A 12,469-nucleotide genomic window follows, 5' to 3' on the forward strand; every position below is an offset into this window, starting at 1 on the left:
TTTACTGATTATAGATAAAGAAGTCAATTATTAATTAAGGAAGTAATATCCATATACGAGTATAAGTTTTACTGTTGATCATAAATCGCATCTTTTCGACCGGATCGCGTATAAAGTATGACCTGACTTTCTTGCAGCCTTATAAATTATAACTGAAGTTTCTAAGATTAAAAATTAAGGTTTATATAGCATTTTATAAATTAGATCCGTATTTAATGAAGTGTGAACGAGCATGAATGGTAATCGAGCTGTTAATATTGGCACGGGCGCTTGACACTGAATTCTACATAATCGGCCAAGTGAGTCTCTGGTATGTGCCGTCTCTTTCTTTCGGTGTATGGGTGAAAGGGACGAACGACCGGCAGTTTTCCTTTCTCGGAGCTTATACGTCACAGAACATTTCTCCGGGCGCGAGCCGCGGTTATATCAAATCAGTGTTGAGTTTACGTTGGTGTCGTCTGCATTTTTAGGGCTCGCCCGTGATTTCTAATAATTGTTTTAATTGTTCATGAACGCTTGGTGAGGTGTGCCGGGTTTTACTAGTGTTCCCATACAAGTGTGCTGGTATAGAAGTTTTTACAAGAAGGTACCTATATTTTATATTCTGTTTATTTACGTTTATTCGTAAGTAGGTTACGGGATTTGTGTCCATTTTGACAGTAATTTTGTTTTAAGGATTATACCTGTTTAATATTGTATAACTTAAAAAGTATATTCAATGTAAAATTAACAAGTTATTTTTTTATTAATTAATTATTAACCAATAAAATAATAACAAGGTAGTAAACGCGTTGATGTCTTTTCTTTGACGCAAGTTTTTGGTTGATTTTCTCTGTTTATAAATTGAACTAAGTATGTAATTTTAAAACTATAAATTTGTAATTGTATTTTTATAAATTTTGGACAACAAATAAACCGGAAGTGCAACGTCACATGATATTATTTTTTTCAGTCACAAAAATATTTGTCTTTAAAGCCATAATATTTTTTTTTTAATCATAATGCAATAACTAATGAGGGACTTTCCAGGTCATGTTCCCCAAAAATAACACAGATGGCGCTGTCTAGATTTAACGTGTTAATAACCTATTTTCTCATTACTCGGGTACATAATGATTCAAAAATATAATGTAATGTAAACAATATATGAAAATTATTGTTGCTTGATATTTGGATCAGATACGTATAGAATTATGTTGCTACCTATATTGCTTCTATTTATTTTGATCAGAATAATAATGGGTGGGAGATTTGTGCCTGGGTGTAAAAAGGGTTCATTATTTATACCCAAAAACACATATAAAAGATGCATAATATTATGTCTGTTATCCATGAAATTAGAATGTTAGACGAAGGAAAATCTTTACAGCGCCATCTATATCGTTTTTGGCGAACGTAGCCTGGAAAGTCCCTCATTGAAATAGCCTCAGAAAATAGCCAATTAATAACAAAATAGATACGTTATGGAGCGATATTTGTATTTTTATTATTTACGTCACGAAAATTGATTTATTTAAGTTTATTAAGATTATATAATTTATTTAAAATAAGAAAAGTCTTTCACAACAAAAGATAACAATTTAACTAATAGTTTACCTAATTAGGTATATGTTTTAAACGTTTTTATTTGTATAATAATTTATTAGTTATATAATTTATTAGTTATCGAAAAATGTACTTATTCCGAAATGTCTTTTTACGATTTGAGTTTCACAGGTGTTTCGACCATCTATCACGTTGGTCTAACAGAAAGCTCGGTGAGGTGTGGGTACTTAGTTCATCTTGCGATGTATGTAGCTCTGACTACCCCAATTAGGATACAGTCGTGAGCTTATGTTGATTTGATTTGTTTTTTTACGTTAACAGTAATAGATGCTTCTATTTTCTTAATCATCCCTCGGCTAACGGTAACGATGTTACCACTAAATAATGATATTTTTGAATTTCGAATTTGAATTTTTGAATTTCGATTTATCGTCTATCAGAATTTGAATTTAGAACTACTTTATTATTGCTACTACTATTTCAAGTTTATTATTGTATTGTCTTGATTCCCGCGTGAACAAACAAACCAATAAAAAAAAACAACATTAAAGAGAGATATTAAGTAAATAAAAGCAATGTGCTAGGTAATAAGTGTATTCCACCTTCGGCCACATTTTTACTTATCTTTAGGGGAGATTTTGGTCGATAGCAAAACGGCCTACAGTAAAAAAATATTTTAAAAATGATTAAAATATTTGTTGCAGCCAGGGAGCGAGCCTTCAAGATGAAGCTCTCCCTGATTTTTGAGCTTCTGCTTATATTCGTGCTACTAGCCTTCGCAGCCTCGAAGTCTGTCAGTAAGTATTATCATAACATAACATAACAAATACTTTATTGCACATACAGGAAATACTAAACCAAAGGGAAATAGAAAGAGTACAATAGGCGGCCATATTGCCAAGTAGCAATGTCTTCCAGGAAACTTTTAAGTATAGGACACGTTTAAGTAATATTATATGATATAGCGGGATAGTGCAGCATATTAGTAAGTACTAATTATAATATTAATTATTAGTATGACACAGCTTTTTGTGCGTTTTTTTTAGTTTAGAACATAACAATAAAAACTTCAAGACAATTAATTTGCAATAGTTCTTGAGATTAGCGTGATCATACCGACATGTTTCCTGTTGTAAAGATATGATAGTTGCATCTATGATGTAATGCTTCAACAACAGTCCACCAGAGGTATCTGGTTTCGGTTTCCGGCGGGTATACCTATTTAGGAAAATTAACTATTGGTAAATTTCTCTACCATTTTCGTGACTTATTGTCGATTTGCCGCAAATGGCATTAACTACTTGGCCGGAACAGCATTAATTACTTGGTCGGGGAGACCTGTGCCCACCAGGGAGAAGTATACAAGACTTATGTACTCCCAAACCTGTTTTTTGGTAATCACCAATATAAAACTGTTGCATTAATCAGAAATCGCCCAGTGAAAGCGGCTGGAATAAAATGATTATCGTGATAATGTGGCGAATAGTTGAACATCAAACATTAATTGGCCATTGAACTATATGAAAAAATTGCGATAATTCACAATTAAAACCAGCCAATGCAGCCAACCGATAAATTAAATCTGAGAGCATAACTTCTAGTCATACATACAGATTTTTTGATATTAGTAAGTACTCAATTAGGTTATTATAAAGTCTGTTTTTGCAGGACATAATGTAGGCTGTGGTCGGTGAGGAAATTCTCCATTTCCGCATTAGAAATGGACAATGAGAACTTCCGCATTGTCCACAACGTCATCAAATACTTTATTTTCTTTCTAAATAGATTAAAGAGAACAAATGCGTGGTAATTATGTAGAATAGAATAGTATGCTTATATTTTTTATTATTATTTATTTATTTAAAATCTTAAACATGTATTTATTACTGGCGGACCCCGAACTATGGAAAGCATGTATCGCGGAGGTCCTGAACATTTGTTGTGAGCAAACACTTTTAATACACCGTCGAGCTAGCCTTTCATAGTAGTGAATGTACTCATGTATGTACTTTTTTGACAAAATGAACAATATGTTAGTGCGACGAGCCCTAAAGTGGGTACATTAAATATAATGTACCCACTTTAGGGCTCGTCCACTCATGTCTCGTCCACTCGTACAGTCATGAGCTAATGCTCATGACATGAGTGTATCTAAATGCTGTACCTGTCGTTGTAATTAAAAATACGCATTGGATAGAATTTAAACAATAAACAAAACAGTGAAAGCAGACCCCAGATACAAGTTTATAAAAAAAAAAACAATTAGTTGTTAATTAAAAACCATCGTTTATTTTTCCAGAAAATCAAAGTGGCGTCAAGAAACAGATCCAGAACCGCAACGACGGCGGTGACAAGGTGGAGGAGAGCACAATCAACAAGTACTGCAAGTGTGCTGAAGCCTACTGCAACTGTTGCAGAGATTTCACCCTGCCATATGTGAGCTTGGACGGCCCAGGTAACATAATATTTGTTTACCCGTTATCTCCTTGTTTGTACCTGGTACCTGGTAAGTACCAGGTACCAGTGTACCTAGGTACAAGTGTACCTAGTACCTAGTACCTGGTACCTGGTACTTGTACCTAGTACCTGGTACCTGGACTTCGTTTGTACAAAGTTGGCTATCGACCACTACAGACGGCGATATGACTCACCACCTGTGACGTTGGCGTACTAATAAAACTGCGGATGCAATCGTGAACATACATAGCATCGCACCTGTATCCCCGAAGGGGCAGAGCCAGGCAGAGGTGTATAGTATACTCACTCCTCGCCAGCTATGTTTAGTCCCATGAAATAGAGGGCGAGCCTATTTATTAATACTTTGCAACGCACAATCTAAAATAAATGTGATCTATTTAAGACCGACCCTTAAAATGGGACAGTTAGAGAGTCCCAACAGCTTTTAGGTATTATATATATACTTTTCTTTTAAAGATTATTTATCAATGAAATTGTGTTGCAGCTATATCTGAATGTTTGGCTAAAAAGCCTTATTTGATTTAGATGTTAACATAAACCAGAGTTACTAAGTCATTTGAAATCGATTCGACCAAAAACATGGATGAAAGGTGTCACTTAAGTGCAGATCATTATTTACTTACTCCAATTTATGTAGATTTGAGTGTAGGTAGCTAATAATCGGACGAAAGCGGAACTCAAACAACTTAACGTGACCGCGGCAGATTGTTTCGAAAACTTTCTCGACAGAATCCAGTTATTGCTTGTTTTACTGTATGGTTCACTAAAAACATCTGGATATTAGAAAACTGCTGTCGACTTTGTGATTCGTACGCATATACAGAAGACCTTATTATTTACAGAGCCATTTTCTTTAGTTCTTCTACATGTCAGTATTTAATAGCCTTTTGTAAAATACAACACAAACAACTTTGCAAACTTATGCATCTTTCAAGCCCATGGGCCCGAGATTGAGTTTGTAATACTTACCTTTGTAATATTTTTTTTTATTTTGTTACAGGATGTGCATCCCTGATGTACCTAAATGGCGATAAGATGGCAGTCTCATTGAGCTTCGGAAGGAAAGTTATCACCAACAAGACTCTTTCGAGTGCGTATTCGAGGTTTCTTCACCTAGAGACTCTTGTTTAAGTCTTTTCGTTAGGTATATCGATGTTTATTCACAATGTTTCGTTTGACAGGTCGCAAGCCAAGCCCAGTGTGCATGCCATTACCGGGCGGTGTATCGAAGTTCTGCGGAAGAGTGTACAACATTGCCAGAAGTGGAGAAGAATTCCGAGCTTGCCTCGGCTTGGAACTTCAAACTAGGAAAACCGTCGAAGCCGCCGTTAGAGTATCCTGCTTCAAGTTTGGACCACGAGGAGTCCATTCGGAGCCGGCGGATCCGCTGCCCTTAGTCCCTCAAGATGAGAAGGGCAGTGACGACGACGACGATGATGATGATGATGATGACGATGACGACGATGACTTTGGTCTGGGTGGAGACGACGATGATGGTAAGAGTAATATTTAACTAAAATCATCATACATTTTTTAAATATATGTCAATGTTATTACAACGTTTAATCGTATTTTCAAATGGTAATTGGTCTGACACTGACTTTTATTTCAATTTCAGCTGACCTTGACGGCATCAATGATGTAGACAGCGCAGACTACACAGGATTTAGTATTTTGGGAGAAGATTTACTAGGAGACCTTTTCGGTTCCTCGGATAGTAAGAAACCGAGTAAGCAAAGAAAGAAGCAAGCACTCAAGCAGGCACAATCGACTACAACTAAGAGACCTCGTCCCTCTCGGCGTCCAACCAGGAGACCGAGTTCCAGAGTTACCACACAAAGAACTACCTTAAAAACTACTACGGTGAAAGTTCGTCCAGTAAACAGAAGAACACGTAGACCTACCAGGAAACCAAATCGCCGACGACCTACTACTTCTCTTGCCACTGAAAGCACTTTGGCATCAACCTTATCTACAACAACAACAACAACAACAGCAGCAACACCTACAACAATGGGTCCTCTCGTTACAAGCCCTTCAACAATTAGTGCGCAAACAACAAGGCGTATTCAGTATATGAGTACAGCGCAGGATGATACTTATGAACCTGTCGTAATTGTCACCCAAAAGCCTGTATCGACTTTATCTGCATCTACCCCGAAACCAGCCACCAATTTTGAAGATCCTGGTCTAGAGATGTCTTTGCAACGCATCACTGGTCAGCTATCAATTATGCCTCAATCAACTATAATATCAGAAAATGCTAAACAATCTAGCATGATGACTACTAGCCACGATCTGAGCGGTTATGAAAAAGTGGAGACGTTCACTCCTAAGGGTACTACAATTCCATTCGCAACCACTTTAGAAGACCATGTTAACGATGATATGGTACAGATTGTCCCCAACCTTGATTCTAGTTCTGAAGAGTATGCTACAGAAAAAGAGAAGATAGCTGCGCAAGAAAGTAGAGGTCATGAACTATTAGGACACTATGAAGGTCTTGCCCTGTCAAAAAAAAGAGGCAATGAGTTCACCATGGAAGATCTAGATGTGTTAGATTTGGGCCAAATTGGACAAACTGTAGGAGACCAGTTAGGTTTATTCGAAAGAAAAAAGAGACAACAACGAGACAAAAATAAGAACAAAAATAAGGTACGTGATGAAGACAAAGACGATGGCGGAGATTATGATGTTCTAGGTTTGGAAGATATTGGCGATACTGTTGGACATGAACTAGGATTGTTTGGTAACGATAAAAAAGGAAACAAAACTAAAAAACCTAAACCGCCGGGTAGTCAAAAAGAAGATGATTACGATGTTTTAGGTTTGGACGCTATTGGAGAATCATTGGCCCTGGAAAGATCAGTTAAGCAAAATAGAAGGGACAGGAGAAGACAGAATAAAATGATGCGCGGTGATTGGTCTCAAGTATGACGGCAACGTCACCCTAGCTCTAAGTAGTCATGTAGAAATTATTTATTTTCCCCTAATTTATTTATTGACTGTGTAAATAGTACATTAATGTAAGTGGTTCTGTATTTCGCCTGAGTATGAATTAATAAAGGTGATTTTCCAATATAAACAGTTATTATTATATTTTCCCCTAACACAAGAAAAACTTAATCAACAAAATTTTATTACCCATTCATTGGTTATTGGGTAATAATTTATACATAATTATTGACTTGTCACAGAAAGTACAATCATTATTAGTTTCAGGACTTTTATAAAATCAGTAACGAGAAACGTATGAAATGTATGTGTGTACCCGAAATGTATTATTAAAGGAAGTACTATCTTGTATTATGTTATCTTACTAAGAATACTAAGTATCAAGCTTTTCACTTCTATGTAACAATCAGGTACTTACATGCAGATTATATGTAATTAGTTCCTTGAAAGTCTTTTTAAGAGTCTTTAAGTTACTTCGAGAATTTACACTTTTCTCAGTCTCATTGCGGTGTTTCTACCGGTTAGTCGTTGTGTGCTTTTAGGGCCCACATTTTGAATACTAACCGTGGGTAATCTTTTTTCTTTTTATTTATCTGCTCAATATACTTACAGTAACAGTAGTTTGCCTCTCAATTGTTCAGTTGGCGTTATCTGGATTCAAAATAAATCACATGAAAATAACATGGCGTAATGGTGACCACATATATTATTACATCACATATGGATTCCGATCACGCACCCAATACCGAAAGTAGAAATTGATAATATAATTGATACAGAACTTTCTCTGGCGCTGGCTTTAAAATTTATAACCCGTCTCTGAAATGTCCGATGACCATGCAATCAAATGCGTCATAGGGACTTTGTTACTGGTCAACATTTAAATACTTCTCACTACTTGCTTGGCGTGCAATCGTAACTCGAAAGTCAGACGACACTGATCATTTTAATTGCACTTTCTTTTACAGAAAATGACTTCGGCAATAAAATGTTATTTATTGCTACTATATTACACTACTTCCTGCTGTATGGGGCAACGTAAGTGTCAATAAATATTATGATTAACATAGAGTGAGAGGGAAACTAATTTTAAAACTTATATTGCAGGTGAAATAATTTTAACAGAAGATAAACCATACGATGTTATTGATATCAAAATACCTCGAGTCGTTTGGAAACAAGCATTGACTCCCACGCCAGTTTTGAGATCGCCCGTTACTATAGTGGTTCCGGTTCACGTTTCTGATGATAATGAAGTAGACGATGATCTTGAAGATGACGTTGTAGCAGATGACATCGTCGAAACTGAAGTGATTAATACTACTGTAGCAAATGATATAGTTGAACAAGTAGTAAGCGACGAACCTGTACCTGTAGCAAATGTCACCGAAAGTCCGGTGCTCGAAGACGAACCAACGACACCCACACAGGTGACAGGACAAGTGATAAGGTTCCCGTGCTCTTGTCCCAATGGACAATGTGGATGTTGCACAGGAGCGATCCTTCAACGGATTAATATGAAAGCTTGCGGTAACATCAGCTTTGTTCCAGAAGATTTCGTATTTGATGTACGACTGACCGTGAATAATAATACTGTTGTTCGACGTAGAGTTTCAGGTATGTATCTAACTGCACATGACTATTTCATTTTATTATTCAAATGTTATTCAGTAATAATCGAATTATTTTGTATGTATTTTTTCAGCTAGTGATCCCCCACCTATTTGCTTCAACCCCAGAAGAGCGCCATTCGTTCGCGTGTGTGCAGAAATATCTAATATTCGCATTCGAAACAGAAACGCTTTCGCATGTTTGGATATAAACGCGGATATTGGTGGTTTCCCAGTTTATTCGGCTTCGTTTAGATGTTTTGGGTAAGTACAAATTAGCGGAAACATTGCAGTTTAATACGGATAACTCAAAATAGAAAGTACAGTTGCATGCATTCAGTATGCATTTTATGAGTTAGAGATTTGTTTACTTATAATTATTACAAAACTGTATAATTGTTAATTGTTAAGAAACATATCTGTATTATTATTGGCATTGAAGCTGAGTGTCATTAGCGTAAAAGAAAACTACTTCTCAGAAGTATTTTAAATAACGAAAGAACCTATTTGCAGATTGGGATCATCAGGAGTTCAAACAGGCTTGAAACCAAAGCCAGTGTCATCAGGGCCCAAACCAGTAAGTTTATTCGGCGCCGGTGATGACGATGATGATGATCGCGGCAGCTTCCTCGAGAACGTCGCTGGTGGAGTTCTTGGAGGGGGAGATGGTGGCGGGCTCTTCGGAGGCGGCGGTGGAGGCTCAGATGACGATGACGACGGACCCTTCGATGGCATAGGAGACGCGATAGGAGATTTCTTTGATGGGAGAAAATTATAAAATCTAGCTTTTTCAATCTATTACCTACCTAAGTATTTATTATAGTCTAAGAATACGTATTTATTCCAGTTACGTAAGTGTAAATATAAAGTAAACAATAAAAATGTGTGTACAGACTGCAAATGAGTTTAATTTGACAAAACAAAGGAATTTTGCATACCCTTTCTCTGTTCAAAGAAAACGAAAGTTACTTACGCGCAACCTTTGTTCAGAGTGAAAACGAATTTCGTTGACGACGTAGGTTCTCGTTTGTCTGTTGTTAGCCAGAACACAGAACGAGAAATCTAAAAATACCTTTCGATAATCAAAATTGCATTCAATTAGCATGTGAAAGTGCGAGATGTGTTATCGTCACCGGACCGGTTCAAATCCGCCGTAAGAAATTGGAGCGGCTCTTATTCACACGACCGACGCGTGCGCTGCTCCGCGCCTCAATAAAGCTCTTACAATGGAATATTGTAAAGTGATTGTTATTCTTGTTTTATTGATAAGTGAAGTTATTGGAGAAGAATTTGGTAAGTATGATTTTAATGTATGAAATGAGTAATTAAAATTCTTATGCTAATAATGCCTGCTTACATTGTTGTAGGCGAGTACGAATCAGTCAATACAACAAATGAATTGATGTTGCGAGATGTAGAGGTGCCAGACAGTTCGTTGCTTCTCTTCGAGCGCTTGAACTTGAGAAGAATGCCGACGTTGATGCAATTCGCGAGGCAAAATCAGGATACTAATACTTCAACAACGACCTCGTCATCGGAGTCATCAGAATCAGGAAATAGGAGATGCACATGTTCTCTGGGTGTGTGCAAGTGTTGTACAGGCTTGATAATGGACTTGTTCAGTCAGAAAGCCTGCATGAAGGTCACGTATCATCCAGGCGATTTTGCTTTCGACGTAGCCATGTCCTGGAACGATCGGGTTTTGTACGAGAACTCCATGTCAGGTACGTTTTGTATCTTTTTAATAATAGTAGAAACGTATACAATGAAGAAACTGGATTCATTGCTTTTCGCTAACTCTTCATAATTCAGTCTACATTGAGATCTAACTGCAGATCCGTTTTTTATTTTGATAAGAGTTTGTAATAAGTATAATATTATTTAAATGAAACATAACACAAACCTCCCTTCAAAGAACCGGAGCGCGAAGGGGGAAACTTCAAGTACTTAGTACCTATATCACATACATCTACTCAGAACATTCATTCATTTGATTTAATTTAGTAAATGGAAAAAAAACGTAGTAAAAAGGAGAAGGTTACCCTTGCTTAACTAAAACCAGTTTCTAAAATAATTTCCAGGAAAGAACCCGAGACCAGTGTGCATCAATCCACCCAGGCTGAACAACCTCAAAGTCTGCGCCAAGTTCTACAATGTATTCTTCCCGGGGAGGAACTTTCATTTCTGCCTGGCTATGACTGGCCAGTGGAGGTCATATGAGCTGTTTAATATGGCTTTTGATTGCTTAAGGTAATCGTGTTTTATTGTTTTTTTTATTTTTACACCAGAGCTCTTGGTTACGATGTACGTGCTTCACAATGTGCATTATTTGTAGTTTGTACACATATGTACAGTCATGAGCAATACCATATTTGACATTTAGTGAGAGTAACGGTTTAATTTGTCAAAAAAGTTAATGTGACATGGTTTCAAAGTGTATACATATTAGTACTCGTGACCGTACGTAATATATCGCACGCGTGTTAACTAGACACCTCACTAGTATGCAACCCCTTGACGTAATTTACACAGATTGTACATAAGTATACTTATGTCATCAATGTGAATAAAACATACTACGCTAAATAATTCAGAGGTGTACAATTTTTTTTCTAAAAACCACCAAACCTAAAGTTAATTTAAGTAAGATATACGGCAACCCGATTTCTACGCAATGTGTTTGACCAGAAAACCCCTTCATAATCTTTTTATAAACCTTCACATAGCTTTCTACCTGTATTTACTGCCGAAGGGATAGGCGAGGTGGATAATATCCACACCTCACCAGCTATGTTTAAGTCACAAGTAATAAGGGGACGAGCCTATTGCCATTAATCACGTACAAATCATGGAAACCACGTGATATCAATTTATAGATAAATCCAAACATGAATTCAAACGCAATAAGTCGAATTCTTAGTGGCTCAGTGGGTAGGCCCAGGACTTGGATGCGGGCAGCGCAGGATCGATCGTCGTGGGAGCGCGGAACTTCGGCTCAGGGCGTCGTCTGAGAGGAAAAATATTTGAAAGAATTAATCGATCCTAGTGGGTCAATAGCGACAACAGGGCAAATATTACGGCTTCCTTCAATCTTTTGAAACATTTAATTTAATTATTAATGTCAAAAACCTTAATATTATTTTTTGTTCATTTTAGAATGGGAGCAGACGGTTTAGCCATGATGCGTCCTGAAGACAGCGGCGGCCTGGTCATCCCCAACCCTCAAGGAGGAGTAGACGCAGTCATAGATTCTGGAGATGACATCGAAGATTACGACGAAAACGTTGTCAAGTCGCTTCTGGACATCTTTGATCGATAGCACTGTTCCAATTTATCGTCAATATAAGGTCTATATTAATAGATTTATGACAAATATTGTTTGCTTTAATTTAAAATTATTTATTGATTAAATTTAATTAGTGTTGTTGTTATTTATGAGATTTTTTTTATTAGGTACGGTATTTATTATACTGTTCTAACTTAGGAGATACCAAGAATGGATGCGGGTTTTCTACTGACAAATTACACAGTAGTTACTATGTACTTATTATATATTCTGTACAAAAGACGAAGTGTTAAAAAGTTATTTGCCAGAGTATTCTAAGAAGTTCACACATTTGGGGGTGCTTAAGAAAAGTGAAATGCTCAATTATGTACAGGATACTAGGTACCTAATGAACGTGGAACAACTTACAAGTTTACTGATCGAATCAAATGGAGATTCCGTCTTTGCTGGACCTTATATGAAATAAGCGTCATTTGATGTCTGTTCTGTAAGTACGCGTATATTCAAGCACAATTGGAATAAAGTGGGCTTGCAAATATCTCGTGCTAATGACATTGCAATTTATAATTAGCTTTGCTTCATAGTGGGAGCATTA

General features: G+C 36.8%; 3 protein-coding genes across 3 annotated transcripts; all 3 read left to right on the forward strand.

Annotated features, from left to right (window-relative positions):
- Nucleotides 1–169: 169 nt before the first annotated feature.
- Nucleotides 170–7,063, forward strand: LOC126377034 (uncharacterized). Its single transcript, XM_050024654.1, has 6 exons — nt 170–586; nt 2,250–2,342; nt 3,845–4,000; nt 5,024–5,113; nt 5,205–5,519; nt 5,642–7,063. The coding sequence occupies exons 2-6, from the start codon at nt 2,270–2,272 to the stop codon at nt 6,958–6,960; spliced, it is 1,953 nt and encodes a 650-aa protein (XP_049880611.1). The 5' UTR covers nt 170–586; nt 2,250–2,269; the 3' UTR covers nt 6,961–7,063.
- Nucleotides 7,064–8,006: 943 nt separating this feature from the next.
- LOC126375350 (uncharacterized) lies at nt 8,007–9,366 on the forward strand. Its single transcript, XM_050022297.1, has 4 exons — nt 8,007–8,016; nt 8,086–8,595; nt 8,684–8,852; nt 9,102–9,366. Exons 1-4 carry the CDS (start codon nt 8,007–8,009, stop codon nt 9,364–9,366), a joined length of 954 nt encoding a protein of 317 aa, XP_049878254.1.
- A 567-nt stretch (nt 9,367–9,933) lies between these two features.
- Nucleotides 9,934–11,907, forward strand: LOC126375364 (uncharacterized). The gene is made up of 3 exons (XM_050022298.1): nt 9,934–10,312; nt 10,670–10,838; nt 11,745–11,907. Exons 1-3 carry the CDS (start codon nt 9,934–9,936, stop codon nt 11,905–11,907), a joined length of 711 nt encoding a protein of 236 aa, XP_049878255.1.
- The last annotated feature ends 562 nt before the right edge of the window (nt 11,908–12,469 follow it).

This window comes from Pectinophora gossypiella, chromosome 2, assembly GCF_024362695.1.
Source record: "Pectinophora gossypiella chromosome 2, ilPecGoss1.1, whole genome shotgun sequence".
In the NCBI taxonomy this organism is placed as follows: Eukaryota; Metazoa; Arthropoda; class Insecta; order Lepidoptera; family Gelechiidae; genus Pectinophora; species Pectinophora gossypiella.